The sequence below is a fragment of the Lepus europaeus genome, chromosome 23 (assembly GCF_033115175.1).
Source record: "Lepus europaeus isolate LE1 chromosome 23, mLepTim1.pri, whole genome shotgun sequence".
In the NCBI taxonomy this organism is placed as follows: Eukaryota; Metazoa; Chordata; class Mammalia; order Lagomorpha; family Leporidae; genus Lepus; species Lepus europaeus.
The window spans coordinates 27,482,357-27,497,389 of NC_084849.1; the positions used below are offsets into that span (position 1 = coordinate 27,482,357).

Consider the following 15,033-nt stretch of genomic DNA (forward strand, 5'->3'; position numbering starts at 1 on the left):
GTATGGTCTCACCAGGCCACCGAGATTGAGCGTCTCATCACATGGTACAATCCACTGTCGGCCCCGGAGCTGGAGCTGGACCAGGCTGGAGAGAACAGCGTGGCCAACTGGAGGTCCAAGTACATCAGCCTGAGCGAGAAGCAGTGGAAGGACAATGTGAACCTCGCCTGGAGCATTTCTCCTTACCTGGCCGTGCAGCTGCCAGCCAGGTGGGCCCCCGGGCCGAGGGCCTGGCCAGACGTCCAGCGTGGGGCGCTTGCCTGCTGGGTCACGAGTCCGAGGACAGCCAGGAAGCTGTGTGGCAGCCAGTTCTTGCCCAGGACATTCAGGCCATCTTTATGTTGAAGGGCCGCACGGCAGCCTTGCAGTCTCGTGAGACTGTTAACCTGGGGGCCCAGCACTTTGGAGCCTGAGGAGGCAAATCAGGGAGAACCCAGTGCCGAGATCTGATTCATGGAGGAGAGGGCTGGCCAGGAGCTGTCGTTCTCGGGATGTAGGCCGCAGAGGTGGTCTCCCGGAGGGTTTGGGTTTGCTCCTGGATGTCACATTTGAGCAGCAGTGTCCTGGGAACCGTCCCGGGGCAGCCCTCAAAGGGACCGAACGGGCCGATGAAAAGAGAAGGGCTGCAGAGACTCCCATGGCGCAGTCCCGCCAGGCGGCCGCAGCTCCTCTGGCAGATGGATGTTGCTTCACTGTGAGCCCAGAGCTGCCTCCTTACTGCTTCCTCCCCCCTGGTCCTGAATTGATCCTCAGGGCAGGACCAGACCAGGTCTCCCATGGGGTGCAGGGCCCAAGCACTTGGGCCATCCTTCACTGCACTCGCTGGCCATAGCAGAGAGCTGGCCTGGAAGAGGGGCAACCGGGACAGGTGCCGGCGCCGCTAGGCGGAGGATTAGCCTAGTGAGCCACAGCGCCGGCTAGGATTGGGTGTTCTAAAGGCAGGGACTGCACAGTGGCAGCTCCTGCTCAAGAAAAGATCTGGCTCATACTTCTTCAGCCCTAGCGTCGAGGTTTACCAATACGTTCATAGCACAGAACCTTTACTCGTCATTCGAGATCAGCCAGAATCCCTCCAGGTCAGCTTCACCCTCCAGCTTCCCTCCTGCCATGGAGGCTGGGAGGCCTCCCCACCCACACCCTCTGTGTGTCATAGGTTTAAGAACACAGAGGCCATCGGGAATGAAGTGACCCGTCTGGTTCGGTTGGACCCAGGAGCTGTTAGCGATGTCCCTGAAGCTATCAAGGTAACATAACCCATGCCCAGGGGCCTAGGTCTATCTTGCACAAAAACAGAAGCACCAGGAAACAAGAAAATAAACAAAACAATGTGACCTCATTGGAATGAATGATTTCCCTTAATGATGTGTTCTCCACTCCTAGTATGTGGCACTTGTGTTTGCAATAGGAAAAATGGAATGTATTCACTCTGATTGCAGTTACACTGTTACACGTAACGTGTCAGGTAGCAGCACAGTTACAAGCACCTTTATAAATATCACCTGTTGTGGCCATTCCCCTGAGCCACCCGTCTCCTGCTCTCCCCAGTTCCTCGTCACCTGGCACACCATCGACGCCGATGCTCCTGAGCTCAGCCACGTGCTGTGCTGGGCACCCACGGACCCGCCCACAGGCCTCTCCTACTTCTCCAGCATGTACCCCCCACACCCCCTCACAGCGCAGTACGGGGTGAAAGTCCTGCGGTCCTTCCCCCCGGTGAGCCTGGGGCTCTTCCAGAGCAGGCCTGGGGTGGGCCCCTCCGGGAGTGCTTGAGTGGACGGAGGAGGGGGTTCAGGGCTTTGTGGCCAACCTGGAAGGCACTGCACTGAACACCAGTCCAACCTAGAATGCATCATCATTCCCCAATTTTGTTCGTGTAGATGTAGAGGACGGATGTCAGTCTAGTTCAGATGTTAGCGTTTGTTTTTCAGCTTTAATCAGGTGTTTTAGAAATAAAGTTTACTTGAGTTTGGCTTCAGAGGCCTTGCATGGGTCGGTCGTAAGCATACTCCCCCGTGGTAACCACCCATGCCTCTTTACCTTGCCAGTGAATGCTCACAGGAACCCTGTAGGACAGCTGTGATGACGGGCGAGGGTGTCTATAGAATGTTCTAGAGCCTGACCCACTGCAGGGCCAGCACTAGATGCCCTAATCCTGGGTCGGTTTCCCAGAGGCAGCCTTCTCATCGTAGGCACAGGAGCCTGCCTTCGGTTTTCTCACCCAGCAAGGGTTTCAAGCCATGGGTCGTTTTCTTGCTGCCCCCGGCCCTCCCTAGTTCTCAGCCCTGCTGTGGGGCTCCCAGGAGAGCAGCAGCCTGAGGGCAGAGCAGAAGCAGGGATGGGGCTCAGGGCCCCTTGCATGTGTCGTCTGTGTTGCTCCTAACCTCAGAGGTCACGGTCGACTCTTCCTCTGCAGGACGCCATCTTGTTCTACATCCCCCAGATCGTGCAGGCCCTCAGGTATGACAAGGTAGGCTGGACGGATACGAACTCCTCCCCACCCCAGGGCTGTGCGCACTGCTGCCCCCACACCCAGCCTGTGCCCCCCATTCAGGCTCTGCAGCGCCTCCCTCAGATCCCTGAGTGCTGCACCCCAGGGCTGCCCCTCAGTCACCAGTACTCTGACAGGAGAGCCAGACTTGCTGCCGCCTTGCCCTGAGGCCCAGTTGTGCTCTGCAGGGCGGGCGGGCTCTGGGATTGTTGCCAGCCTCTTCCTCTGGGCGGCAGCCTGGGCTCCTCCGGATGAGGTCTCCGTAGGTCACCTGAAATCCAAGTCCAGCCCTCTCAGTGTGGCGAAGAGGAGCCCACGAGGTGATGTGGGTGTTAGTGTGGGCTGGGCAGTGCAAGCAATAGACCTACTCTTTTCTTTTGTCCTGTATTTACTTCCGTATTTATTTATTTTATTCATTTGAAAGGCAGAGTTAGAGGGAGAGACAGAGAGCAAGCTTCTATCTGCCAGTTTACTCCCTAGATGATCACAACAGCCAGGCCTGGGCCAGGCGGAAGCCAGGAGCTAGGAGCTTCTTCCAGGTCTCCATGTGGGTGGCAGGGGCCCAGGTATTTGGGACTTGAGCCGTCTTCCACTGCTTTCTCAGGCCATTAGTAGGGAGCTGGATGGGAAGTAGAGCAGCCAGGATTTGAACCGATGCTCATATGTATGCTGGCGTCCCTCGTGGTGGCTTTCTCTGCCACACCACAATGCCAGCCCCTTATTTTCATGTAAATCTAGAAACTGGAAGTCCAAGACAGGAGTGACTGCAGGGCTGCTTCTCCCAGGGCCTCTCCTGGGCTTGTCCTGGCCACCTTCTGTGTCCTCACATGGTCCTGATCTCCCTTCTTAAGGACACTAGTCAGACTGGATGGGCCCTCTCCTCCGTCCCCTGGCTTCAGCAGGAATTTGGGGGACACTGGCCCATAGTGGTGGACCTGTCCTTTATATGCCCCTGACACACCACAGAAAATACCATGGTGGGGACCACCCCGGGCCCAGGGCCATACCCCCAGGGCAGCGCCTCACTCCAAGCCCACCCACCTCCTGTGTGTGACCCCTGGAGTCAGTTTAAGTTTGCTTCTCTTAAACATGAACAGCATCAGCCGCTTCCAGCCTGTTCTTCTCCCTCCCTGTTTTTTTAGCCTCATGGTTTATACGTCCCTACATAAGCAAGAAAAGTGTCTTTAAAAGCACTGCAGGTTGAACATTTATGGTTTGTCTTGAGGTCCATGTATGAGTTAGGATTGGGAAACCCATAGCAGCAAGGTATCTGAAGTCTTGCCTGTGTGATAACCTGCACCCCCACCCACCAGAGGGTGGCTTCGGACTGTGGCAGGGGTGGGGTGAGGCGAGGCCTCTCCTACAGGCGTCTTCCCATTAAACTGGGGTTACTCCAGCGAGTGGCAGAGGAAGCAGAAAAGGACCGGAGAGGAAGAAGGTGCAAGATGTCTAGGGGGTGACTGCAGGTCTGCCTAGGGAAGCACTATCTCTGTATTAGTTTTCTGGAACCTGCCCATCATTTTGCTTCATTATTCTAAACAACCAGCTTCCAAACGAGCTTTTGATTCCTGGCCCATTTGTTTCTCATATCTGACAGTCTCAAAAATTGGTTTGCACGTCATGGTTCCTAATTGTGGGAGGAGACAGATGCCAACGCCAGCCCACGTTGCAGACTCCAGCCGCCCACCAGCCCTGGGGAGCATACCCACACGGACGGTGTGGCTTCACTGTGGCTGGGTCTGCCAGAGTGGGGGGGCCCATGCTTGGGGTGACAGTGGCCGTGCTCTCCTGCAGATGGGCTACGTGCGCGAGTATATCCTGTGGGCAGCATCCAGATCCCAGCTGCTGGCACACCAGTTTATCTGGAACATGAAGACTAACATCTACCTCGACGAGGAGGGGCACCAGAAAGACCGTGAGTGTCTCCCTCCCCGCCTTGGCACCGCCAGCGGCTGCCCAGAGCTTTGGACAGTCTGCAGCGTGCGTGCTGTCCCAGCCTGCGGATCCCTCTACTTCCCATCCTTTGGCAAGGTGCTTCTCGCTTCTCCCTGTCTCAACACTTGAGGGAGCAGCCCCCCTCCTGTGCTTCCACCCCGCAGTGTCCAAGTGTGTATGAGAGCTTCCCGCTGAGAGCTGCGGCTGCCTGTGACGACAGACACCCCACCAGGGTAGCAGGTCTCAGGCCCTCCTAGAAGCTGTTGAGACACCCCACCAGGGTAGCAGGTCTCAGGCCCTCCTAGAAGCTGTTGAGACACCCCACCAGGGTAGCAGGTCTCAGGCCCTCCTAGAAGCTGTTGAGACACCCCACCAAAGAACTGTAGTCTATGTGGCCATCAGCTGTCAGTGCCGATCAGAATTAGAAATTAAAATTAGAAATTAAAACAGCTTAAAAAATAAGCCATTCATTACATGTTACCATAAGTAACACCTTTTTCTAGAAAGTAAGCTTTCTAGGTCAGCGCTGTGGCTCAATAGGCTAATCCTCTGCCTGTGGCACTGGCACCCCAGGTTCTAGTCCCGGTCGGGGCGCCGGATTCTGTCTCGGTTGCTCCTCTTCCAGTCCAGCTCTCTGCTGTGGTCCGGGAGTGCAGTGGAGGATGGCCCAAGTCCTTGGGCCCTGCACCTGCATGGGATCAGCACGGTGCACCGGCCACAGCGCGCCAGCCACAGCGGCCATTGCGGGGTGAACCAACGGAAAAAAGGGAGACCTTTCTCTCTCTCTCTGTCCACTCTGCCTGTCAAAAAAAAAAAGTAAGCTTTCTCCCAAAAAACTCAAATATGAGCGAGAAGAATGGCACTTATTTACATTTTCACAAATTTCTGGGGCCGGCGCCGTGGCTCACTTGGTTAATCCTCTGCCTGCAGCACTGGCATCCCATATGGGTGCCGAGTTCTAGTCCCTGTTGCCCCCTCTTCCAGGCCAGCTCTCTGCTGTGGCCGGGTAGGGCAGTGGAGGATGGCGCAGGTCCTTGGGCCCTGCACCTGCATGGGAGACCAGGAGGAAGCACCTGGCTCCTGGCTTCGGATCAGCGTAGCTCTGGCCGTAGTGGCCATTTGGGGGGTGAACCAACAGAGGGAAGACCTTTCTCTCTTTCTCTCTCTCAACTGTCTATAATTCTGTCAAATAAATAAAAAAAATTCGTTTCTGGCCTCATCAAAGACGGCTGGACTCTGGCTGCCTCGTCTTTCTATTCTGTGTTTCTTCCATACATTGTTTCAGCAGAAGCAAATGTAGAAAAGTCAGCCTTGCGTGGGTTTGCCCCTGGGAGGGGAGGGGCATTTTCATCGTCTTGTCAGCTCATTGGCTCTGCACATCAGGTTTGGCAAGTGTAAGTCTCAGGCTTACTCACAAAGTGGCTTTTCATGCTCTGATCCCCTCAGTCCCTGGTCCCCCTCACTAACCTCAGCAGGGCTTGTGTATCAAAGAACACGGGGGGTTACCCAGGTGTGGATGTATTCATTGTACAGCATTGCTAGCTAACACCCCCAAGTCACCAGGAAGCTGTTGAGCTCCTGGCAGAAGAGTTTTCGAAAAGCCTATAAGCTGTTCTCCTTTAAGTGGCAGACTCTTTTTTTTATCACTTCCAAGAAAACGTTGCCTGAGAGGTTAGTTCAGCTCGAAAGCAAGACAAATGCTGGAAGCTTCTCAGGACAGCGCCTGCTTCAGGCCCCCCAGGGGCGCTGGTCCTCGTCCTGTTTGATCACACAGAACGTGCCGGAGACAGATTCGGGTGGACCTGCAGGACGTACAGCACGCTGTGCTGCCGCACCGAGCGCGTCTGCAAGGGGCACCGGCTCCGCTCCTGCTGCAGCAGAGCTCCGCTCAGGCGCCGGCTGCCTCCCCGTCCAGGGAAGGGCAAACGGCACTGGGGTGGCCCCACGCCAAGTCTGCAGGGCACACTGCGTGAGCCGCTGGTCCGGGTGCTGGGACCCCCGGCTGGGGTTTTCCTCAGGAGCCGCCTGCAGCACCCACAGGGGCTCAGCTCTTTGTCTCTTTGGCAGCTGACATCGGCGACCTCCTGGAGCAGCTAGTGGAGGAGATCACAGGCTCCCTGTCGGGTCCAGCCAAGGATTTCTACCAGCGGGAGTTCGATTTCTTTAACAAGATCACCAACGTGTCGGCCATCATCAAGTAAGTGGCGGTGCCTCAGAAGCCATCTCTGGGATGTCTCCTCCCAACCCCTGCTGCTCATTGCCATTGCCCTGGGGGGCTTCACAAAATACCCTGGTCCAGGGGCCAGTTCTGTGGTGCAGTGCGTTAGGTCACCACCTGCAGCACCAGCATCCCACAGAGGTGCTGGTTTGAGTCCCAGCTGCTCCACTTCCAATCCAGCTCCCTACTGATGAGCCTGGAAAAGCAGCAGAGGATGGCCCAAGTGCTCAGGGCCCTGTACCCACATGGGAGACCAGGAGGAGGCTCCTGGTTCCTGGCTTGGGCCTGGCTCAGCCCCGACCATTGCCACCATTTGGGGAGTGAACCAGTGGATGAAAGCATTCTCTCTCTCCTCTTCCCTCTCCGTAGCTCTTCCTTTGAAATAAAAAAAACCAGGTCTAGACTCAGGCCAGCCCCACCAGATAAATGGGAGTGACTGGCGGTAACCATGACCGCCGCTGACTCAGGCACAGCCTGGGAGGAGGCACCACGCTGGAGGACTCCAGGCAGCGTGCACTGCTAACTTCAGAAAACAGGTCTTAGCTATCTTCCACACATTGTACCCAGCTTGAGGCCACTCTGTTCTCTCCAAGCTCCAAAGGGCCCTACGTAGAGTCCAGAAAACTAGACTGTGCAGCTCTCGTCATCGCTTTTCTGGGCCCTGGCTCTTGTGGATCCAACATCATCCATGAGCCCAGGCAAGAAACACTGGGCACTGCTCTTAGCAGCCTCCTGGCCTGGGCTGTCTCCAGCGCCAATGGCTCTTACCCTGGTTACCACGAGGCCTGCCCACATCTCCCGAGACTTCTCCCTGGGCTGGGCGCTGAGAGGGCAGCAATGCTGGGCTGGTGGGGGCGGGGATGGCATTCCTGGGCCGCCTCACACAGCAGGCGCTTGCCCAGGTTGTACCTCTCATCCTCATCTGAAGGCAAGCAGCCCACAGGGCTGCCCAGGGCCCTGCGGCAGGTCAGTAACGGGGCCAGTGTCTCAGCCTGAGGCTGCCCGGCCCCGCCCAGAGCAGCTGCTCACACTTCACGCGAGTAGGGCCGCAGACAGCCAGAACACAGCTCCACCTTCTCCGCTCGGGCTGTCTGGGCTTCTGGATGAGGAGTACCGGCCAGGGACCCGAGGGCCTGAGCCGGAGAGGGCTGCTGCCAGTGGTGTCCTGGCGGGAGCGGGCCTGGCAGGGCCTTCCAGGGTAGCTGGGGTAGGGTGTGGTGCAGTGGCTGGCACACCATTGGAGACACCCACACCTCACATGGTTCAGGTGCCTGCTCTTGTGCACTTCGGGAGGCAGCACTGATGGCTCAAATCCTTGAGCCCCTGCCATCCGTCTGGGAGACCCGGATCTAGTTCCCGACTCCAGGCTTCAGCCTGGCCCTGCCATGGCTGCTGCAGGCATTCGGAGTGAACCAGTGAATGGAAGATCTGTATTTTTCTCTTCTCTCTCCCTCTCCATTACTTCCCTCCTACCCCCCTTAAATAAAATGAAAATAGATGAAGACGGCAGTCCAGACAGGAGCAGGCTCTGGGCTGTGCTACAGAGGCCAATTCTTTTTTTTTTTTTTTTTAAAGATGTATTCATTTTTTTTACTCAAAGACAATTACAGAGAGGCAGAGAGAGAGAAAGAGGAGGTCTTCCATCCACTGGCTCACTCCCCAGATGGCCGCAACGGCCGGAGCTGTGCCGATCAGGAGCCAGGAGCTTCTTCTGGGTCTCCCACATGGCTGGCAGGGGCCCAAGGACTATGGGCCGTCCTCCACTGCTTTCTCAGGACATAGCAGAGAGCTGGATTGGAAGTGGAGCAGCTGGGACTCAAACTGGTGCTCATATGGGATGCTGGCGCTTCAGGCCAGGGTATTAACCTGCTGTGCCACAGCACCAGCTCCCAGAGGTCAGTTCTTACAGGGGACAAAGCAAACCATCTGTCTTGTTTCTCAGACCCTACCCTAAAGGTGATGAGAGGAAGAAGGCTTGTCTGTCAGCCCTGTCTGAAGTGAAGGTGCAACCAGGTAAGCAGTGGCCCGAAGGGGCTGGTGAGCGCAGAGCACAGCGCAGGGCTGGCAGGGAGGCGGTGGCTGGCCAGCCGGAGTCACACACTGCGTTCTGAAGGCTACACACCGTCCTCGGCAGCTGTCCCCCCAGGAGAGGGCTCCCAAGTCCCCAGTTCACGGTGCCGGGTGCAGGGCCGAGAGGGTGGTGTGCTGGGCCCCCAAGAGGAATCTGTTCCTTGGTGCCTGTTGGCTGTTGCTGTGTGAAACTGCTTGGTGGTGTCAGATCCATGTGGGGTAAAGGGAAGATGGAAATCCAGGCTTCACCTCTCTGTTCCGTTTGGAGCTGTGGTGTAAACTCGTCTTTTCAAACAGTTCGCACATCTCACGTACACGCGCTCAGAGCCTCTGTCCCATTGTCAGGGGTGCCACAGCTTCTAGGGAGGGTGGTGACAGAAAGGATGGCACTGTGCAGTGCAGGCATGTCCGCCCCCACCCCAGGCTGCCGCCCAGGGAAGCCAGGCAGGGCACCAGAGTGGAAGGACACGGAAGGGGTGTCTGTGAGGAACGTGGCTCGGTGTGTCCTCATAGAGAAGTCTCGCTGGGGGATCTGTGAAAGGACAGAGGGAGGGAGGACCCCGAGTGGCCCCAGGATCCACGTCCACAGTGGTAGGGACAAGGACCGGCGGCCTCCGCGCCAGGCATGGGCTCTGCATGTTGCAACCTGGCTGTGGCTTCTCCATGATCCCTCTGTCCCGCGCAGGCTGCTACCTGCCCAGCAACCCGGAGGCCATCGTTCTAGACATCGACTACAAGTCGGGGACACCGATGCAGAGGTGAGCGCGCGCGCGCGCCCGCCCCGCGGCCTCAGCAGGAGCTTGTCAGCCATCACCTGCCACGGCCCTTGTGTTGCTCTCTTGCAGTGCTGCGAAAGCCCCGTACCTGGCCAAGTTCAAGGTGAAGCGATGTGGAGTTAGTGAGCTCGAGAAGGAAGGTCAGTGAAGAATTCAAACTTAGTTTCGGGCCGAAATGCTTTTCTCATGAATGGTCCTCGCCCTTGCCCTGCTCCGTGTGGCGCCAGCTCCCCATGGAAGATGATGTCCGGCCACCCTCAGGGCGCGACGGGGAACTTGCGGGCAGTGGTGGATGGGCCCACCTGTCAGCCCCAGTCAGCCGGCACATCCAGGAGGCCCCTTCCTAAGGCTGGGGGATCCTGGTGGGTGTCCACTTCCGGGGCTGCTGCACAATGGCCACATCCGCAGAGACCCTGTTTCCAGATGTGGTCACAGCCCACGGTTTGGGGAGCATGAATCGGAGGGGGATTCACCTCAGAGGGGGTGCGACAGCTGTGCCAGGGTAGGGGTACTGTCTGGGACCTTGGCCACATTCTGGCCCTGAGCCCTGCCAGGCACCCCGGGAGCAGATGCACTCCCCTGATGCCCTCAGCTCACAGTGCCCAGCACCGCCCCCAGGCACACCTGGGCCCTCACTTCAGATGAAAATGGGACTGGGATCTGAGTTCCATTTAAATGTAAACGTTCTTAGGAGAAGACCTCCTGGCCCGGGACTCTGCCCACTGACCTGTGACCTCTCCCGGGCCCTGCTAGGCCTCCCATCGGCCTCCATGGGGCTTTGAGAGATGACGCCCACAGCCGACCCTGGGGTTCCTCCTGGACACATAAGCAGGGTAGGCCAGCGCCCTCACAGGCTGCACCGCTGCCCTCAGGCTGACGGGTGGCCTTGCCCACGCACAGGTCTACGGTGCCGCTCCGACTCTGAGGAAGAAGGCTGCGAGCAGGAGGCCGACGGCCAGAAGATCTGCTGGCAGGCAGCCATCTTCAAAGTGGGAGACGACTGTCGGCAGGTGATGGCGGCTTCCCCGACAAGAGGCAGACCGCACCAGCAAACACAAACCGCTTCCCTTGTTTGGCTCGGGTGTCCCAGAGTGAATCAGAACTGCCACCAAACCGAGGCCTCTCCTTGCCCCCCTCCCACTCTACCTCCAGCACCTACCCCGAGGAAAGTGGGGGCAAGGCAGCCTCGCTGGGAAGGGAGGCAAGGCCGTCCGTACTCTGGCTCTGCCGTGGCCTCCGCCCACGCTGGGCGCTCAGCTTCGGTCCGATTGACCTGTGAGGGCCGCAGAGGCCAGCTGACCAGGTCCCCTGCCCCCCCCCCCCCCCCCCCGCCCTTAGGACATGCTGGCGCTGCAGATCATCGACCTGTTCAAGAACATCTTCCAGCTCGTCGGCCTGGACCTCTTCGTTTTTCCCTACCGGGTGGTGGCCACCGCCCCTGGGGTAAGTGCCTAAGCGCGGCAGGGGCGGCCCCGGCGCGCGCCCTGGTGGCCTCTGGACACAGCCCTCCTCCTAGTGTGGCGTGATCGAGTGCATCCCTGACTGCACCTCCCGAGACCAGCTGGGCCGCCAGACGGACTTCGGCATGTACGACTACTTCACGCGCCAGTACGGGGACGAGTCCACCCTGGCCTTCCAGCAGGTGCGCTTCCGCGTCCTCACAGAAGCAGGTCCCTCAGGGGCTGCTGTGTGCAGCGGCCTGAGCTGCCGGTGTGATGCCCGCGTCCTACATCGGGGGCCTGGCTTCCAGCCCAGCATCCTGGGAGGCAACAGGTGATGGCTCAAGTGGCCGGGCCCTGCCCCTGACGTGGGGCCTGACCGATGCAGCCATCTGGGGAGTGAGCCAGTAGACGGAATCTCTGTCACTCTTTCAAATATGTTAATGGGGAAAAAAAAATCAGGGCACCTCTAACCTCCCTTGGAAGCCAGAGGGAAGTGGTAGCCCCTGCTGCCCAGGTCTCACTGCAGGACTCTGTCTCCCAGGGGGCTGCACCGATCCAGGGAAGTGCTGCAGGCCCCGGGGGTGCGGAGCGGGGAAGCATCCGTGGGCAAAGCCGTCGTGACCTGCGGCTCTCCTTGCAGGCGCGCTACAACTTCATCCGGAGCATGGCCGCCTACAGCCTGCTGCTGTTCCTGCTGCAGATCAAGGACAGGCACAACGGCAACATCATGCTGGACAAGAAGGGCCACATCATCCACATCGGTCAGCCGGGCCCCCTCCCCACCCTGCGGGCGGGCGGGGGCGGGGGCGCGGTGGACACGCGAGCCCTGCGGCAGGGGCGCCCTGCCCAAGTGGCCTCTGGAGCGACAGGGTGAAAGCACCCCTGCCTGCCGCCCCCGCCCCCGCCCCCATCCCCGCGAACACGTGGCCTGGGGGTGGCGCATTGGCGCGTGTCCACCAGCCAGCCTCCCCTCCTCGCCCAGACATCTGGGCACTGCTGTAACACACGCTCTGGGGCTTGGCAGACTTCGGCTTCATGTTTGAAAGCTCACCAGGCGGCAACCTGGGCTGGGAGCCAGACATCAAGCTCACGGACGAGATGGTGATGATCATGGGGGGCAAGATGGAGGCCACACCCTTCAAGTGGTTCATGGAGATGTGCGTCCGTGGCTACCTGGCCGTGCGGTGAGCCTGGGGCTTCCATGGGGGCTGTCCTTAAGGCCCTCCTTAGGATGGAGGAAGGCAGAGCTAGGGCACCTGGTAGTTACCCCTCTCTGCCCCGGTACCAGCAGCCTCTCCTCGGTATGGCTTCCTGGGCACCCCACCCACCCTACCACCAAAGCCAAAGCATCTGCCACCCCCCAGCCACACAGTGGACACCAGCACTGTCCTGATCCCACAAGGGTCACCTGGCCAAGCCACACAGTGGAGTATGGTGACACCTGGACCCCAGCCCACTCAGCATCCACCACCATTCAGGAAAAGGATGATCAGGGCGTCTTTGCCTCCCCCAGTAGGGAGCAAATGCCCCAGCTGGAATCCCCTCATGTTGTGGGGGTGTCAGGGACCGGGGCAGCAGGGCTTCCACAGAGGGATGTGGACGGTGTCGTCGGGAGGTGGGGCGAGGCTGGCGTGGGGCAGTTGGGCAGCGGCCCGGCTGCAGGACCTCAGGCAGGGCCGTCACCCAGGCTGGCCTCTGTCTACCTCCCACCTTCTCCCCCAGGCCCTACATGGATGCAGTCGTCTCCCTGGTCACTCTCATGTTGGACACGGGCCTGCCCTGTTTCCGCGGCCAGACAATCAAGCTCTTGAAGTAGGTTCTTCGGCAGATGCGCGGCCCCCAGGGGCCCATGTCCACTGGCTGAGATGGGAACCTGTGGTGTGATTGTAACTGGCCTTACCTCCTTGGAACCCAGAGCCATCAGGGTCCCTGGGCGAGACTCCGGAAAGTCCCAGCTCTGCCGGCCACACGGGCCATTCTGGGCCCTACGTCCCTGCGGCGAAGCGCCCTAGGCTTAGTCTCCCCCCCAGGAGGCCGCTGGGCCCGGGCCAGGGCCCGGCAGGTCAGGTGTGGCCCTCCCAGCCCGCCCCATCTTCAGCATGCACTCGTGGCAAGGGGAGTCCCACAGGCACCGGCGTCCAGCCCCCAGGTGGGACTGCTGTCATCCTGGGTCGCCTAGGTCTCGGGCAGCAGCAGCCCCGGACTCGGTCTCTTCGCAGGCACAGGTTTAGCCCCAACATGACGGAGCGGGAGGCTGCGAACTTCATCCTGAAGGTCATCCAGAGCTGCTTCCTCAGCAACAGGCACGTGCCCGGCTGCGTGGGCGCAGGGTGCGGGGCGGGGGGCGCAGGGCGGAAGCAGGGCGAGGATGCTGCAGTCAGGAAGTCAGGCCCCACCTCTCCGTCCCTGCCGCTGTGCAGGCAGTGATGAGGAGGGCGGGCAGGGGTCTAGCTGGCCAGTGCTGGGGTGGGTCGGGGGGACACTCCACAGCCAGGCCAGGAGGGCTGGAGCCAGAGGCCTGAACACAGCGGAGGTGGAGGTGGCCCAGGGCAGCCATGGGGAGGCTCAGGCAGCGTCCCTGGGCGGCAGCACAAGGGGTGCGCGGACCTCCTGGGCTCGGCGACTCCCCCATGCAGAAGGCAGCCATCACCGCGGGGAGCCGGAGCCCGAGGCTGGGCAGCCCCTCACGGCCTGTCTGCTCTGCCCACGGCCTTGCAGGAGCCGGACCTACGACATGATCCAGTACTATCAGAATGACATCCCCTACTGACGGGGCCGTGCAGCCCCGGCCAGAAGCTGCCCTGCAATCATGGAGCCAAGCGCCCGCCTCCACTCAGCCCAGCTGTCCCTCCAGGTGGCACCCCCACCCCGCCCCGCGGTCAGAGCGGCTGAACGGCCAGGGGCGTGTCACAGAGAGCGAGCTGCGGCGACAATCGGATGGGTGCCATCTGCACAGTTGTGACCCTTCCTTTGCACTGGACACATTCCCTCTGTCTCACTGGCACCCACAGGCAGGGCCGGGGCTGGGGAGGCTGGGGAGGCTGAGGGAGTCGCCTCCACTTCGAGCTTCATGGAGGGAGACTGTGTGGGCTGGTTCGAGCCCCAGGTCTCCCCAGCCAGCCTACGTGTGGTCATGAGGCGCACACACAGCACTCCACACACTAGAGGCTGACTCCCCCACTTCCTGTCCTCTCCTGCTCACAGTGGCCCTGTCCTGGGGCTCCAGGCTCCCCTTTTCAAAGAGACCTTGATGACCACGTGCACCTCTGTAAAAACCCCTGCCACTCAGGGGCTCGTCTGGGGTTCTGCCAGCACCCCCAGGGGCACCTGGGACCCCCACCCAGCACCAGTACCCCCCAGGGGCTCCCAAGCTCTCCCATGACTGGCGTTTCCCAAGAGTCAATTAAGACCTCTGGAGTTGATTAGGTTCTGACACTGATGCAACCCAGAATTAGCAAAAGGAGAGAAAATATGTTCTGATGAGTCCTCCACCTAATTCTGTCCAGTTATTCTAAGTTCACACCTGCAGGGAGTGGACTATGAATATTTATTTATATCCTGGTTTTTTCATCAACTTTGTGAATCTAATTAACTTGCTGCCATGAGAACCTGGCTGTGGCTGTGGCTGTGGCTGTGGCTGTGCTAAGTTGGGGCTGGGGCTAGGGCAGACTGGGCTGGGCTGGGCTGGGCTGGGCTGGGCTGGGCTGAGCTGAGCTAGGCTGGGGCAAGCTGAGCTAGGCTGGGCTAGGGTAGGGGCTGGGGCTGGGCTGGGATGCACTGAGCCAGGCCAGCCAAGGCCAGGCCAGGGGGCTTGGCCTGGGAGTGCAGGGGACCTTCCCTCCATCCCCAGCATGAAATGCTAGGGTGTCCGCAGCACCCGGTTGGGGCTCAGCCTTGCGCCTGTCTCGGCCTCCTTCTCTTCATCCCGTGGGGGCGGGAGAAAGGAGAGGAAGGAGCAGCAGGTCTGGGTTCCGTGGGGGAAGCCTCCAGCAGGGCTGCTGTCCCAGCGCTGACCATCCAGGGGCTGCCACCATGGACAGCGGATCCGGGAGGCACTGCCTGGTCTTCGACTGCTCTGCTTGGTCATCCAGGGCTAGGAGCCAC

The 15,033-nt window shown here is 59.8% G+C and overlaps 1 protein-coding gene across 1 annotated transcript in view; it reads left to right on the plus strand.

Moving 5' to 3' along the window:
- PI4KA (phosphatidylinositol 4-kinase alpha) overlaps positions 1-14,605 on the plus strand; it is a 139,022-nt gene extending 124,417 nt beyond the window's left edge. The window contains exons 39-55 of the mRNA XM_062182106.1: positions 16-209; positions 1,154-1,244; positions 1,546-1,713; positions 2,414-2,467; positions 4,283-4,403; positions 6,491-6,620; positions 8,584-8,654; positions 9,397-9,469; positions 9,557-9,627; positions 10,388-10,497; positions 10,826-10,930; positions 11,004-11,129; positions 11,570-11,690; positions 11,954-12,113; positions 12,652-12,741; positions 13,149-13,232; positions 13,648-14,605. Of these exons, the coding sequence (XP_062038090.1) occupies positions 16-209; positions 1,154-1,244; positions 1,546-1,713; positions 2,414-2,467; positions 4,283-4,403; positions 6,491-6,620; positions 8,584-8,654; positions 9,397-9,469; positions 9,557-9,627; positions 10,388-10,497; positions 10,826-10,930; positions 11,004-11,129; positions 11,570-11,690; positions 11,954-12,113; positions 12,652-12,741; positions 13,149-13,232; positions 13,648-13,699 (1,821 nt within the window). The 3' untranslated portion in view covers positions 13,700-14,605. The remainder of the gene's footprint in view (positions 1-15; positions 210-1,153; positions 1,245-1,545; positions 1,714-2,413; positions 2,468-4,282; positions 4,404-6,490; positions 6,621-8,583; positions 8,655-9,396; positions 9,470-9,556; positions 9,628-10,387; positions 10,498-10,825; positions 10,931-11,003; positions 11,130-11,569; positions 11,691-11,953; positions 12,114-12,651; positions 12,742-13,148; positions 13,233-13,647) is intronic.
- Positions 14,606-15,033: the final 428 nt, after the last annotated feature.